The following is a 15,088-nucleotide window of genomic DNA, read 5'->3' as shown; positions in this document are numbered from 1 at the left end:
CTTTTTCCACTTCCTCGGGGGCTCCCAGATTTTGGGACTCCCCCCCCTTCCCTTTTTAAGGTATTTCTAGGGGTTCCAACCATTTTGGCGGGGGTTTCGATCCCCATTTTTGGGTGATTTTCTCACCGATTTTAATACTTCCCCACTTCCTGCTTGGGTCTAGTGGGGAGGGGGCGATTTCAGGGCGGGGTCCCACTCCCCCTTTTTTTCCCCCCTCCTGGGGTGTCCCCGGGTTTGGGGACCCCCCCTGAGGCCCCGGATTCGCCCCCCCCAGACGTCGAACGCGGAGAACCTGCCCCCCCAGACGCTGCGGCTGCTGTGCAGGGAGGTGTCGCTGCTCAGCGCCGACCCCCCCGACGGCATCAAGGTCTTCCCCAACGACGAGGACGTCACCGACGTCCAGGTGGCCATCGAGGGGCCAGGTAAGGGGCCCCCGAAATCCCCGGGGACCCCCAGAATTCCCACCCGGAACAAACCTCCCCCCCCCAAGATCCGGCTCTGATCGAGGTCACCAAACTCACGCTGGGTTGTTTTATTTTTGGGGGGGAGGGGGGGGTTTGACCCTGAGTTTTGGGATGTTGACCTCACAGAGAGGTCCCCCCCAACACCCCAAAGATTCCCTGAATCCCAGGGACACCCCAGTGAATCATCCCAAGTCAAAAATCACCCCAAACTCCTCATCCCACCCCAGTTGGGAGCCAGAGGCATTGCCCAGGTCGGGTTTTGGGGCTTTTTTTGGGGTCTCCCACCCCCCAGTCTCACAAACGTTGGGGTTTCCCCATTCCACATCCTTTCCCTCATCCCAAAGACCCCCAAAATCTTGTGAATTCCCCCGAAAATCTCCCAACCACCCCTCCCACCCCAAACGGGCGCCAAAGGCAGCGCCCAGCTCTGGTTTGGGGGGGAACTGGGGGGGGGGGGGGTTTTGGGGGTTTTTCGGGGTCTCCCGCCCCCCTGACCCTTCGCTTTCGGGGTTCCAGAGGGCACCCCGTATGCCGGGGGGCTGTTCCGGATGAAGCTGGTGCTGGGCAAGGATTTCCCGGCCGCTCCCCCCAAGGGATTTTTCCTGACCAAGATTTTCCACCCCAACGTGGGGCCCAGCGGCGAAATCTGCGTGAACGTCCTCAAAAGGGACTGGAGGGCCGAGCTGGGGCTGCGCCACGTGCTGCTGGTGGGACTGGGAGCCACTGGGAGGGGGTTCGGGGCAGCTTTGGGGGGGTTCGGGGCAAATTTGGGGTGGTTGGGGGCAGCTTTGGGGGGTTTGGGGCAGCTTTGGGGGGGGTTGGGCAAATTTGGGGGGTTTGGGGGCAGCTTTGTGGGGGTTCGGGGCAAATTTGGGGGGTTTGGGGGGGAGTTCAGAGGGAGCCCGGAGGGAGTGGAGGGGGTTGTGGGGGGAAGGTGGGACTGGGAGGGGGTTTGGGGCAAATTTGGGGGATTTTGGGGCCAGTTTGGGGAGCTTTGGGGGGTTTTGGGGCAAATTTGGGGGGTTTTAGGGGGGGTTCAGAGGGAGCCTGGATGGAGGGGAGGGGGTTGTGGGGGGAAGGTGGGACTGGGAGGGGACTGGGAGGGACTGGGAGGGGGTTTGGTGGGCTCGGAGTGGAATTTGGGGGAGTTTGGGGCAAATCTGCAGAGGTTTGGGCAAATCTGGGGGAGGAGCTTGAATTTAGGAATCTTTTGGGGCAGAACGAGCGGGATTTGGGTGCGGGGTCTCGACGAACCCGGGGCGTTTTCGGGGGGGCCGTTTTTTTTGGGGAGCGCCTCGTGTTTCGGGGGCCGTTTTTTGGGGTTTTCCCGGGGGGTCTCACGGGGCTCCCGCCGCCCCCAGACCATCAAATGCCTGCTGATCCAGCCCAACCCCGAGTCGGCGCTGAACGAGGAGGCGGCGCGGCTGCTCCTCGAGGACTTCGAGCGCTTCGCCGCCCGCGCGCGGCTGCTGACCGAGATCCACGCCCGCGGGCCCCCCCTGCCCAAGCCCGACCCCCCCCCCGGGCCCCTCGGGGGGCTCCCCCCCGCCCCCCGGGACCCCCCCCCCCCGACGGCCCCGTCCCCAAAAAGCACGCGGGGGACAGGAAGCCCCCCCCCAAAAAGAAGGGGGACAAGAAACGGGCCCTGCGCAGGCTCTGAGTGGGGTGGGTGGGGGCGGAGACCCCCAGACTCAATTTTGGGGGGAGGGTCCCAGACTCATTTTGGGGGGGGGGGCAGTGGGGGGTCTGAAGCCTCCCAGACTCATTTTGGGGTTTGGAAACCCCTGCCCAGAATCAATTTGGGGGGGGGCCCCGAAGCACCCCCAGGCTCAATTCAGGGGGGTCTGAAACCCCCCCAGACTCATTTGGGGGGTCCCAGGCTCATTTTGGGGGTCCCCAAGCGCCTCCAGAGCCGTTTAAGGGGGGAGCGGGGTCCGAAGTCCTCATTGGGGTGGGGGGGGGGAACCAGAAGCCTTGGACCCCAAAATCCCCTTGACCCCGGCAGAGTCATTTTGGGAACCCCAAGACCCCCCCCCCCTTGATGCCCCCCAGACCCATTTTGGGGAGTGGGGGTGTCCCCAACCCCCCCCCCGGCCACCCCAGACCCATTTTGGGGGGTGGGGGAGGGGAGGAATAAATTGTCCCTTTTGGCGCCACTGCCGTGGTGGTTTTTGGGGGGGGAGGGGGGATTTTTGGGGGGGTCTGGGGGTTTTTTGGGTGAGGGGGGCGGGGCCGCCCCTCCCCCCCCTTTAAGTTATTTTAAGTTATGTGGGAAAAGCCCCAAAAAGGTAGAAAATGCCCCCAAAAAATCCCCATTAAAGGCTTGGTTTTGTAGCAGAGTTTGGTGTGTGATGCAGGAGGGGACGGGGGCGCCTGGGGACACCTGGGGGACACCTGAGCACACCTGGGGGGGACCTGGGGACATCTGGGCACACCTGGGGGGGGCCTGAGCGCACCTGGGGGGCACCTGGGGACAGCCGGGGCACACCTGGGCACACCTGAGGGGGACCTGGGGACATCCAGGGGACACCTGGACATGCCAGGGCACACCTGGGCACACCTGGGCACAGGCAGCGCCCACCCGGGGGCACCTGGGCACGCTCAGGGCTCACCTGGGCTCACCTGTCCTGTCCCCTTCCCTCCCTGCCCCCTCCTTACACAAGCACCCCTCCCCCCCCCCCGCGTGATTAATTAACCCCGACGTTAATGAGGCTTTAAGGAGCCCCTCCCCCAGCGCCATCTGCCACCCCCCGGGGGGGGAGGGGGCGCACGTGCCGGGGGGGGAGGGGTGGACACCCCGGGGGGGGAGGGGGAATTTTGGGGGGGTCTCGGAGGGGGGAGGGGCCCGTTTGGGATGGGGGAGGGGAGATGGGGGGGGAATCTCCAGGAGGGGGGAGGGGCCGATTTGGGGAAATTGGGGGGAGGGTCTCAGTGGGGGGAGGGGGAGGAATTTGGGGGGCTCAAGGTGGGGGGGGAGCTTGGGGGGGTCTCACGGGGGGGTTGAATTTGGGGGGGAGTTGGGGGGGATTTTTGGGGTACTTTTTTGGGGGGGGGGTCAGTCCCCAATCCGGGGGTTCCCCGTTGCCAGCCCAGCTCCGGGGTGGGGGATGGGGCCTCCCCCTCCCCCCTGCCCCTCCCCCTCGCCACGTGCCCCCGCTAAGCCAGGATCACCTTTATCCCCTCCCCCACCCCAAATCCCCCCCAAATCCCCCCCCCAACCCCACCTGATAAAGGCCGGACCCGGGGCCGGCCCCGTGAGAGGAGCGGAGCCTTCGTCACCAGCCTCGTCCTCACCCTCCTCATCCTCGGCCGCGCTCCGGAACCTTCCCGTAAGGACCCTCCTCGTCCTCGGCTTTGAGCCTGGAGCCTTCCTCATCCCCGGCTTTGGGTCTGGGATCCTCTTCATCCTCACTTTCGGGGTCCAGGACTTTCTTCTGCTTTGTTTTTCGGGGTTTGGGATCTTCCTCAGTCTCGGTTTTGGGTCTGGAATCTTCCTCATCCTCATTCTTGGGGCTCTAGGACCTTCCTCATCCTCGTTTTTGGGGTTTGGGATCTTCAGCCTCGGTTTCAGGGTTCCAGGACCTTCCTCATCCTCGTTTTCGGGGGCTCAGGATTTTCCTTATCCTTGGTTTTGGCTCTGGGACCTTCTTCCTGCTCGTTTTTGAGGTCTGGGACCTTCCTCCTCCTCCTCATCCTCAGTTTTGGGCTTCCAGGATCTTCTTCGGCCTTGTTTTTGGGTCTGGGACCATCCTCATCCTCCTTTTGGGGTGTTCAGAATCTTCCTCCTCCCCCTTTTGGGGTTCAGGATCTTCTCCAGCCTCGTTTGGGGGTTTGGGACTTTCCTCATCCGTGTTTTTCGGTCTGGGACCTTCCTCATCCTCATTTTTTGGGTTTGGGATCTTCTGCCTCTTTTCAGGGTTCCAGGACCTTCCTCCTCCTCATTTTGGGGTCTGGAACCTTCTCCTTATCCAGAGCCTTCTTCCTCCTCCTCCTTTTGGGATCCACGACCTTCCTCCTCCTCCTCACCCCACTCAACCCCTTTTCCCTTTCCCTTCCTGACTCTTCCTCCTCCTCCTCCTCCTCCTCCTCCTCCTCCTCCTCCTCTTTCTCTTTCCAGGATCCAACCCCTTCCTCTTCCTCCTCGTTTTCGGGTCTAGAACCTCCTTCCTCCCCTACATTTTGGTGTCCAGAACCTTCTTCCTCCTCGCTTTGGCCTCTGAAACTTCTTCTCTTTCCCTCCCAGGCTCTTCCTCCTCGTCCTCCTCGTCCTCCTCCTCCTCGTCCTCGTCGTCTTCCTCCTCCTTCTCATTCCAGGATCCAAACCCTTCCTCTTCCTCCACATTTTGGGGTCTGGAACCTTCTTCCTCCTCCTCTTCCTCCCAGGATCCAAACCCTTCCTCTTCCTCCGCATTTTGGTGTCCAGAACCTTCTTCCTCCTCGCTTTGGACTCTGAAACTTCTTCTCTTTCCCTCCCAGGCTCTTCCTCCTCCTCCTCCTCCTCCTCCTCCCCCCGCAGGCCGCGGGGGCCTCTTCTCGCCCGCCATGGGCAACGCCAAGAGCGGGGCGCTGTCCAAGGAGATCCTGGAGGAGCTGAAGATGAGCACGCGCTACACGGAGGAGGAGCTGTGCCGCTGGTACGAGAGCTTCCAGCGCCAGTGCCCCGACGGCCGCATCAGCCGCGCCGAGTTCGAGAAGATCTACGGCACCTTCTTCCCCAACTCGGACCCCAAGGGCTACGCCCGCCACGTCTTCCGCAGCTTCGACACCAACGACGACGGCACCCTGGACTTCCGGGAGTACATCATCGCCCTGCACCTGACCTCGTCCGGGAAAACCCACCTCAAGCTGGAGTGGGCGTTCTCCCTGTTCGACGTGGATCGCAACGGGGAGATCAGCAAGAGCGAGGTGCTGGAGATCATCACGGTGAGTTCGGGAGTCCGGGATTTGGGATCATCACGGTCAGTTCGGGAGTCTGGGATTTGGGGGTTTGGGATCATCACAGTGAGTTTGGGAATCTGGGATTTGGGGATTGGGATGTGGGGCTGGAGATCCTCACGGTGAGGAGATTCGAGATCCCTGGACAGGGATGCATGGCCGGGGGGGTCCCATGGAAAAAGGGATCCACAGGAAATGGGATCCATGGAAAAGGGGATCCATGGAAAAGGGGATCCATGGAAAAGGGGATCCTGTAGGAAAAGAGGATCCCATGGAAAAGGGGATCCATGGAAAAGGGGATCCTGTAGGAAAAGAGGATCCCATGGAAAAGGGGATCCATGGAAAAGGGGATCCATGGAAAAGGGGGTCCCAAAGAAAAGGGGATCCATGGAAAAAGGGATCCTGTAGGAAAAGAGGATCCCATGGAAAAGGGGATCCATGGAGAAAGGGATCCCAGAGAAAAGGGGATCCATGGAAAAGGGGATCCCAAAGAAAAGGGGATCCATGGAAAAGGGGATCCTTTAGGAAAAGAGGATCCCATGGAAAAGGGGATCCCTGGCCTGGGGGAATCCCCTGGATCTGGGAATTCCCATCGGGATCTGGGGGAGGGGCTCCGACCCTCCAGCCCCTCCCTGCCCCCCAAGATCTGCTCTCCCCCTCCCCCCAATTAACACCGGGGTGGGGGAGGGGCGCTAATTGGCTTTGCCCCTCCCCCGCTGCCCCAATCCCGGATTTTCAATCCCGGAAGGAAAAAGCCCCGGGGGGGGCGGGGTGGGGGAGGGGCGAGATAAACGGATCGGGGGGGGGAGGGCGGGTTAATCCCCTCCCCCCCCCGCTGAGCAGAGCCCGGTTTTGGGGTCCCTTCGATTTTGGGGTCCCCCGACCCAGTTTGGGGCTCCTCCGAGTGATTTTAGGGTCCCCAGGTCGATTTTAGGGTTCCCCCGCTGGTTCCGGGCCCCCCAAATCCCATTTTTGGGGTTCCCCAGAGCCATTTTTGGGGTCCCTGGTCCCGTTTTTGGGGTCCGGGGGCGGTTCCTGAGGGGTTTTTGGGGTCCCCCAGGCGATTTTCAAGATGATCCCGGTGGAGGAGCAGAAGCTGCTGCCGGAGGACGAGAACAGCCCCCAGAAACGGGCGGACAAACTCTGGGCCTACTTCAACAAAGGGGAAAACGGTGGGGACCCCCCAAGCCCCCCCAAAACCCCTCTCGGGACCCCCGAACCCTCCCCCCGAAAAAAAAAAAAACCTCTGCTCCTTGAAACCCCCCAAAAAACCGCGCCTTAAAACCCCCCAAAAACCCCCTAAAACCACCCCAAAACCTCCCCTCAAGCTGCCACCCCAAAACCGCCCCAATTCCCCCAAAAGACCCTCCCAGAGACCCCCAAATTTCAGGGGACCCCCAAACTGCCCCAACCCACCTTTGCAGCACCCCAAAACCCCAACAAACCACCCCAAAACCACCCCAAACCACCCCAAAACCCCAACAAACCACCACAAAACCACCCCAAAACCGCCCCAAAAGACCCTCCCAGAGACCCCCAAATTTCAGGGACCCCCCCAAACCGTCCCAACCCACCTCTGCAGCACCCCAAAACCCCAACAAACCACCCCAAAACCGCCCCAAAATCCCCCAAAAGACCCTCCCACAGACCCCCAAATTTCAGGGGACCCCCCAAACTGCCCCAACCCACCTTTGCAGCACCCCAAAACCCCAACAAACCACCCCAAAACCACCCCAAACCACCCCAAAATCCCCGTTCACGGGGCCCCCCCCTGAGTTTCGGGGCCCCCCTCCCCAATTTCGGGGCCCCCTCCCCAATTTCGGGGCCCCCTCCCTGGTTTCGGGGCCCCCCTGACGGCCCCGTTCACCCCCAGACAAGATCGCCGAGGGCGAGTTCATCGAGGGCGTGATGAAGAACGACGCCATCATGAGGCTGATCCAGTACGAGCCCAAAAAATAGGGGAGGGGTCCCCAAAAAGGGGGGGAGGGGCCCCAGCGGGGGCAGGGGGAGGGGCGGGGGGGAGGGGCAATAAAGAGAATCCCCCAAAAAGCGCCGCGGGTTTTTTTTTTGGGGGGGGGGGGGGGAAATGGATTTTTTAGGGGAATAAAAAGGGATTTGGGGAGGGGGGGGAAAGGATTTTGGGGGAGGGGGATTTGGGGTTTTTGGGGGTGAAGGGGTTTTTGGGGAGAAAAAGCAGTTTTTAAGGGAGAAGAGTTTTTTTTTTAATTGGGAAAAAGGAATTTTTAGGGGAAATAAAGGCTTTTTAAGGGTAAAAATGGACTTTTTTGGGAAAAAGCAGCAGAATTTTAAAGAGAAAAAAAGGGGAATTTTAAGGAGAAATAAAAGGATTTTGGGGTGGGAAATTTGGGTGGTTCCAAGCAAAAAGCTTTGAGGGAAAAGAAGAATTTTTAGAGGAAAAAAAAGGGATTTTTGGGGGGGCAAAATATGGGTTTTTTGGGGAGAAAGAGGAGTTTTGGCAGAAAAAAGGCATTTTGGGGGATTAAGCTGCGGTTTGAGGAGGGAAAGGGGCATTTTGGGGCCGCCACGATGAATTTTTGGGGCAAATCGGGGAAATTTTGGGGTTTTTTTTACTGTCAGCACCCCCGGATGGATTTTTGGGGCGGTTTTGGGGTTTTTCGGGCGATTTCCACGGGGTTTTTTTTGGGGTTCGCAGCAGACGCAGACTCGGGGTGACGTTTTGGGGGGAGGGGTCTCCCCCCCCCCCCGTTTATTTTGGGGAGGGGGCTCAGTTCTTGTAGCCCCTGCTGGCCCTGCGGCCCCGCGCCCGCTCGAACTTCGGCCCCTTGGAGCGCACGTAGGGCCTGGGGGGGAACGGGGTCAGCGCGGCCAAAATCTCCCCAAATGTCCCCAAATCCCAGCCCAAAATCCCAAACGTCCCCCAAATCCCAGCCCAGACCCCCCCAAAATCCCAAATGTCCCCCCAAATCCCAGCCCAAAGCCCCAAAACCCCAAAATCCCAGCCCAGACCCCCCAAAATCCCCAAATGTCCCCCAAAATCCCAGCCCAAAATCCCAAATGTCCCCCGAAATCCCAGCCCAGACCCCCAAAAACCCCAAATGTCCCCCAAAATCCATCCCAAACTCCCACTCCAGCCCCCCAAACCACCCCCAAATTCCCCATAACCATTTAAAATCCCCCAAATCCCCCTTGAGACCCCCCAGACCTCCCCCAAACCCTTCAAAATCCCCCCAAAAATCCCCCAAATCCCCCCAAAAATCCCCCAACCCCCCCCAAAATCCCCGCAAATCCCCCAGCCCCCCGTACTTGGTGTGGCTGTGGGGGGTCCCCGGCGCCTTCCCGAAGTGCCGATAGACCTCGCGCGCCTTGCGGGGTCCTGGGGGGAATTCGGGGGAATTTGGGGGAATTCGGGAGGATTTGGGGGTGTTTGGGGGAATTTGGGGGGTCCTGGAGGGGTTTGGGGAGCCCTGGGAGGGGCTTGGGGCTGCCAAAAGTGATTTTGGGGCGATTTGGAGTCATCTGAGAGGGGTCTCTGCCCCACCCAAGAGCAGCTTTGGCCTTTGGGGTGGGGATTTGGGGTCATTCCGGGGTTTTTTGGGGTTTGGGGTATTTCAGGGTTATTTGGGGTCATTTCACGGGGGTTTAGGAGTTTTTGGGGTATTTGGGAAGGGGTCTCCACCCCACCTAAGAGCAGCTCCGTGCTTTTGGCCTTGGGGGTGGGGATTTGGGGTCGTTTCGGGGTTTTTTTGGGGTTTGGGGTATTCTGGAGTTCCCAGACACCGTTTTGGGATGAATTCAGGGGGATTTTGACATTTTTGGCATTATCTGGGGAGGGATCTCTGCCCCACCTGAGAGCAGCACGGTCCCCTCGTCCTTGGGGGTGGGGATTTGGGGTCATTCTGCGGCTATTTGGTGTTATTCTGGGCTTATTTGGGGTCTGGGTTGCTTCAGGGTTATTTGGGGTAATTTCACGGGGGTTTAGGGGTTTTTGGGGTATTTGGGGAGGGGTCTGTGCCCCACCTGAGAGCAGCACGGTCCCCTTGCCCTTGGGGGTGGCCATGGCCAGCTGGTCGAAGGTCAGGATGGAGCCCCCGGCCCGCAGGATTCGGGTCCGAGCGCCCCGAGTGACCCTGAGGGCGCAGACCTGGGGGGGAAAAGGGGGGGTCAGCGCCCCAAAACCACCCCAACACCCCCAAAAATCACCCAAAACACCCCAAAATACCACAAAATCCTAAAAAACCCTCCCAAACCCACCCCCAAATCCCAAACCCCTCCCAAACCCACCCCAAATCCCTCCAAAACTCCCAAAATGCCCCCAAAACCCCCCCAAACCCCTCCAAAACTCCCGCAACCCCCCCAAAACCCTCCCAAATCACCCTAAACTCCCAAAAAACCCTAAAAAAAATAATCCCCCCAAACTCCCCCCGTAAAACCACCCAAACTCCCCCAAAGTAGGAAAAAATAAAACCCCAAATTTCCCCAAGTTCACCCCAAACTCCCTCGAAATTCCCCAAAAGTCCCAAATTCCCCAAGAACCCCGAACTCCCCAAGGACCTTGAGTTTGGGCACGTCCTGGATGCGAACGTCGTCGGTCACCGTCCCCACCACCACGGCCGTCTTGTCCCCCCGGCCGGGCTTCCGCATCATCCGGATCTGCCAGGGGGGAATCCCAGGGAATTCCAGGGAAAATCCCCCAAAACCCCAGGGAAAAACGCCCAAAATCCCAGGGAAAACCCCCAAACTCCCATGGGAAAAAAAACGAAAAATCCCATGGAAAAACCCCCCAAATTCCCATGGAAAAACCCACAAAATCCCATAAAAAAGCACCCCAAAATTCCAAGGAAAAACCCCCAAAATCAGGGAAAAGCCCCCAAAATCCCAGGGAAAAACCCACAAAATCCCATAAAAAAGCACCCCAAAATTCCAAGGAAAAACCCCCAAAATCAGGGAAAAGCCCCCAAAATCCCAGGGAAAAACCCCCAAAATCCCAGGAAAAAACCCCAAAATCCCATGGAAAAAGTCCCAAAAACATCCCACAGGAAAAACCCCGAAACTCCCCAAAAAAACCCCAAAAAAATTCAGAGAAAAATCCCCCCCCAAAAAACCTCCAATGGAAAACTCCAAAATCCCACGGAAAAACCCCAAATTCCACAGAAAAAACCCAAAAAACTCCACGTTTTAAAACCCAAAAAATTCCATGGAAAAACACCAAAAATCCCTCAAAAAACCCCCAAAATCCCGCGGGCCCCATTTTTGGGCCGAAATGTGGCGATTTTGGGATTTTTGGGAACGGAAAAAGTTACTGGGAATTCCCAACCCCCTCTGGAATTTCGGGACCCCCTTGCGAATAACGGGGACCCTCCCAGAGAGAAAACAAGGCCCCGATTTTGGGTCCAAACGCGGCAGATTTGGGACTTTTGGGAAGGGAAAAAACTCCCCGGGAGCTCCGGAGCCCCCCTGGAATTTCGGGAACCCCCCCTGGGTGACCCCAAATCCCACCTGGAGGGGAGGGGGGGCGGGGATCCCGGAGTTTTGGGGGGAATCCTGGGATTTTGGGGGGAATGCCGGGGATTTTGGGGAATCCCAGGGTTTTGGGGGGAATCCCGGGGTTTTTGGGGGAGAATGCCGGGTTTTTGGGAGGAATCCCAGGTTTTGGGGGGAATCCTGGGGTTTTTCAGGGGAATCCCAGGGTTTCTGGCAATAGCCCTGGGGTTTTTGGGGAGAATCCCATGGTTTTTGGGAGGAATCCCGGGGTTTTGGGTGGAATCCCGCAGTTTTTGGGGTGAATCCTGCGGTGTTTGGGGTGAATCCCAGGGTTTTTGGGGTGAATCCCGCGGTTTTTGGGGTGAATCCCGGGGTTTTTCAGGGGAATCCCAGGATTTTTGGCAATAACTCTGGGGTTTTTGGGGTGAATGCTGTGGTTTTTGGGGTGAATCCTGGTGGTTTTGGGGTGAATGCTGTGGTTTTTGGGGTGAATCACGGGGTTTTTCAGGGGAATCCCGGGGTTTTTAGCAATAACTCCGGGGTTTTTGGGGTGAATCCCGGGGTTTTTGGGGTGAATCCCGCAGTTTTTGGGGTGAATCCCGGGGTTTTTCAGGGGAATCCCAGGATTTTTGGCAATAACTCTGGGGTTTTTGGGGTGAATGCTGTGGTTTTTGGGGTGAATGCCGTGGTTTTTGGGGTGAATCCTGGTGGTTTTGGGGTGAATGCTGTGGTTTTTGGGGTGAATCCCGGGGTTTTTGGGGTGAATCCCGGGGTTTTTGGGGTATTTTTGGGCGCTCACCAGGCGGGACAGCGCCAGCGGCGGGCGGTTGGTTCGGCTCATGAAGAGGCGCTTGAGGATCACTCGGTTGAACGGGGCGTTGGTGCGGCGCGCCAGGAAGCGGTACAGCTGGGAAAACGGGAAAATCCGGGTGGGAACGGGCAAAAACGGGGAAAATCCGGGTGGGAACAGGGAAAAACGGGGAAAAACGGGAAAATCCGTGTGGGAACGGGCAAAAACGGGGAAAAACGGGGAAAATCCGGGTGGGAACAGGGAAAAACGGGGAAAATCCGGGTGGGAACGGGGAAAATCGGGGAAAAACGGGGGAAATCCGCCTGGGAACGGGGAAAAATGGGAAAATCGGCGTGGGAACGGGGGAAAACGGCGTGGAAACGGGCAAAATCCGCATGGGAACGGGGAAAAACGGGGAAAAGCCGTGTGGAAACGGGCAAAATCTGCGTGGAAACGGGGAAAAAGGGGGAAAATCCGCGTGGGGACAGGCAAAAATGGGGAAAATCGATGCGAAAATGGGGGAAATCCGCATGGAAATGGGGAAAATCCGCGTGGGAACGGGGAAAAAACGGGGAAAATCCGCGTGGGAACGGGGAAAATCCGCGTGGAAATGGAGAAAAACAGGAAAAATGAGAAAAATCCACGTGGGAACAGGGAAAACCGAGGATAAAGGGGAAAAAACATGGAAAAATGGGGAAAAAACAAGGAAAAGCGGGAAAAACTGGGGGAAAAAAACAGGAAAAAAACGGGAATTCCGGGTGCAGGGAATAAAGGAAATTGGGAAAAAAAGGGAGGAAAAGCCAGCGGAAGTCGGGGAAAAAAACGGGGTTATTGAGGGAGCTGGAAATGGGAAAATGGGGATGGAAATGGGAAAAATGGGGATGAAAATGGGGAAATTGGGGTGGAAATGGGGATGAAAACGGGAAAATTGAGGTGAAAATGGGAAAACTGGGGTTGAAACGGGGATGAAAATGGGAAAATCGGGGTGAAAATGGGAAAATTGGGGATGGAAATGGGAAAATCGGGGGGAAAATGGGGATGGAAATGGGGGAAAATGAGGATGAAAATGGAGAAATCGAGGTTGAAATGGGGATGAAAATGGGGAAATTAGAATGGAAATGGGAAAATCGGGGTGAAAGTGGGAAAAATGAGAATGGAAATGGGAAAATCGGGATAAAAATTGGGATGAAACTGAGGAAGAAAATGGGAAAATCAGGGTGGAAATCGGGAAAATGGGGATGCAAATAGGAAAATGGGGGTGAAAATGGGAAAAATCGGGATGGAAATCGGAAAATGGGGGTGAAAATGGGGATGAAAAAGGGAAAATCGGGGTTAAAATGGGAATGAAAATGGGGAAATCGGGGTGGAAATGGGAAAAATGGGAATGAAAATGGGGAAAACGGGGTGGAAATGGGAAAATCGGGGTTAAAATGGGGAAATTTAGGTTAGGGAAGAGGAAATGGAGCGGGAAAAGTGGGAAAGGGGGAAAAGGGGAAAAAACCGCGGGGAACGGCGGAAATCGGGGGGAAAAGGGGGGAAAAAGGGAAATCGGGGTCAGTGAGGGAGCGGGACAGGTGGAAAATGGGAGAAACCGGGAAAAAACCGGGAAAAAACCCGGGGAAAACCGGGCTTAAGGAGGGACTCGCCCAGCTGGAAACGGGAAAAACGGATAAAAAACCCCCACGGGAATGAGAGAACCGGGAAAAGCCGGGATTGACCGGGAGACAGGAAACCGGGACCGCTCAATCGGGAATACCGGGATTACCGGAGGAATGAGCAGAGAAACGCGGGAATCGGGAAAACCGGAACCGCCGGCAGTTACCGGGGCCGCTCCCGCGAGGGGATCAAGGCCGATACCGGGAAAAGCGGGCCCGGGACGGCGGCGGGGGCCCCGCGACCGAGCCCGGGGTGGATCCCGGCGGGACCGGGCGCGCCTCACCTTGACGAGCAGCCTCAGGTAGATGTCCTGGCTCTTGGGCTCCTTCCGCCGCACTTTGCGGTCCCGGTCGTGACGGATGTCGATGCCCTGAGGCGACACCGGGCCCGGTCACCGCGGGGGCCGCCCCGGGCCCCGCTCACACCGGGGGCCGCATCGGCCGCCCCGGCAGCGCCAGCGCCGCCGCCCACGCGCCCCGCGGGCCCTCCCGAGCCTCCCGAGCCTCCCCGGGCCCTGCTGGGGCCCCCCCCGGCCGCGGATGGCGGCGGATTCAGACCCCCGGCGGGACCCACCATGGCGGCGGCGGATGGAGAGAGGCGGCAGAGCGGCGGCGCGGGGGGTTATGGGATAGAGACGGCATTTCCGCTCTTCGCCGGAAGTGTGCGCACGGAGCCGCTCTGCCCGCCACACTCCATGGCGCTGGAGGACCGAGCCGTTATGACTCTGCCGGCTCCTTAATGAGCGCTGTTAATTAGCGGGAGGGCAAGGCGGGCGCGCGGTTAATTCGCGCTGTTCATTGTGGCTGCCCCGCCGCGTCCTGCGGCGCAACGCGGGGCTTCTCCTGGCAAAGCCGCCCTTGCCCTCAGCCGCCATGGCGGCGGCGGCCAAGGCGTTGCCATGGCTACTGCGCTCCCATTGGTCGAGCCTCGCCCTCAAAGATGGCGCCGCGGCGGCTTCACCCTTCACTGCTCCCAACGGCGGCACCGCCCGCAACAAAGATGGCGGACGCTACACCGCCTCCCATTGGCTGCGCGCGGAGAGGAGGCGGCTCGTGATTGGCTGGGCGGGAGGGAGGAGGGGAGCGCTTCCGGGTCAGGGGTCAGGGCGGCGGGGAGACCCCGCGACAAAAGGGGGGGCGGGGTGGGGGGGCGCTTTGGGGCTTCCAAAGGGAATTTTGGGGGTCCCGGGTGGGTTTTGGGTGTTCCCGGGGATTTTTTGGGGTCCCTGGGGGGGGATTTTGGGGCCGCCGGTTTTTCAGTGCGATAAAACCCAACCTCGGAGCGACCCCGAGGTTTTTTTTTGGGGGGGGGGCCACGCGCGCCCTCCCCCCCTCACCAGCCCGCCGCCCCTCCCCCCTCCCAGTGCTCCCAGTTTGGGGTTCCCAGTTCCGGCTCCGATTCTTTGTTGTTGGTTTGTTGTTTTTTTTTTTAATTCTGTACAAAAAGCCCTCCCCCACCCCCGGGGGGGGGGGCCGCGACCCCCCCCCCAAAATCCGACGTGCCGGGGGGGGGGGGGAGGGGCGGTAAAGTGGTCAAAGTGCGGGGCGGGGGGAGGGGGCTTGGGGAGGGGGAGGGGTGGTGGGGGTGCCCCTCCCCCCATCCCTGTAACGCTACTGGCCTGAACTGGGAATGGTCACTGGGGCGGGGGGGGGGGAGGGGAGACCCCCGGGACCCCCCCCCCCAAATTTGTGCTTTGATCCAGCCCGGGGGGGGCCGGGAATAAATAGGGAAGGGGGGGGGGGGAGGGGAGAGGGATCCAGGGGGGGGGGTCGGGAATTTG

At 59.1% G+C, this 15,088-nt stretch overlaps 3 protein-coding genes across 3 annotated transcripts; 2 read left to right on the top strand and 1 right to left on the bottom strand.

Moving 5' to 3' along the window:
• Window positions 1-163: 163 nt before the first annotated feature.
• LOC138101295 (ubiquitin-conjugating enzyme E2 S-B-like) lies at window positions 164-2,645 on the top strand (the record flags this gene model as incomplete). The annotated part of the gene is given in 4 exon segments (XM_068999124.1): window positions 164-422; window positions 981-1,171; window positions 1,826-2,029; window positions 2,032-2,645. Coding segments are annotated over 4 exon segments (747 nt in total), but the record flags the coding sequence as incomplete, so codon positions are not given.
• A 1,058-nt stretch (window positions 2,646-3,703) lies between these two features.
• LOC138101286 (visinin) lies at window positions 3,704-7,359 on the top strand. The gene is made up of 4 exons (XM_068999114.1): window positions 3,704-3,793; window positions 4,941-5,387; window positions 6,460-6,571; window positions 7,273-7,359. Exons 2-4 carry the CDS (start codon window positions 5,007-5,009, stop codon window positions 7,356-7,358), a joined length of 579 nt encoding a protein of 192 aa, XP_068855215.1. The 5' UTR covers window positions 3,704-3,793; window positions 4,941-5,006; the 3' UTR covers window position 7,359.
• A 731-nt stretch (window positions 7,360-8,090) lies between these two features.
• LOC138101297 (large ribosomal subunit protein eL18) lies at window positions 8,091-13,968 on the bottom strand. The gene is made up of 7 exons (XM_068999127.1): window positions 13,882-13,968; window positions 13,592-13,678; window positions 11,662-11,769; window positions 9,933-10,031; window positions 9,399-9,522; window positions 8,685-8,754; window positions 8,091-8,221 (listed from the first exon to the last, which is right to left on the bottom strand). The coding sequence occupies exons 1-7, from the start codon at window positions 13,882-13,884 to the stop codon at window positions 8,146-8,148; spliced, it is 567 nt and encodes a 188-aa protein (XP_068855228.1). The 5' UTR covers window positions 13,885-13,968; the 3' UTR covers window positions 8,091-8,145.
• Between the last annotated feature and the right edge of the window lie 1,120 nt (window positions 13,969-15,088).

This window comes from Aphelocoma coerulescens, unplaced genomic scaffold, assembly GCF_041296385.1.
Source record: "Aphelocoma coerulescens isolate FSJ_1873_10779 unplaced genomic scaffold, UR_Acoe_1.0 HiC_scaffold_233, whole genome shotgun sequence".
Taxonomy (NCBI): Eukaryota; Metazoa; Chordata; class Aves; order Passeriformes; family Corvidae; genus Aphelocoma; species Aphelocoma coerulescens.
Note: the sequence above shows the minus strand (reverse complement) of the source record. Positions and strands in the feature narration are given on the sequence as shown.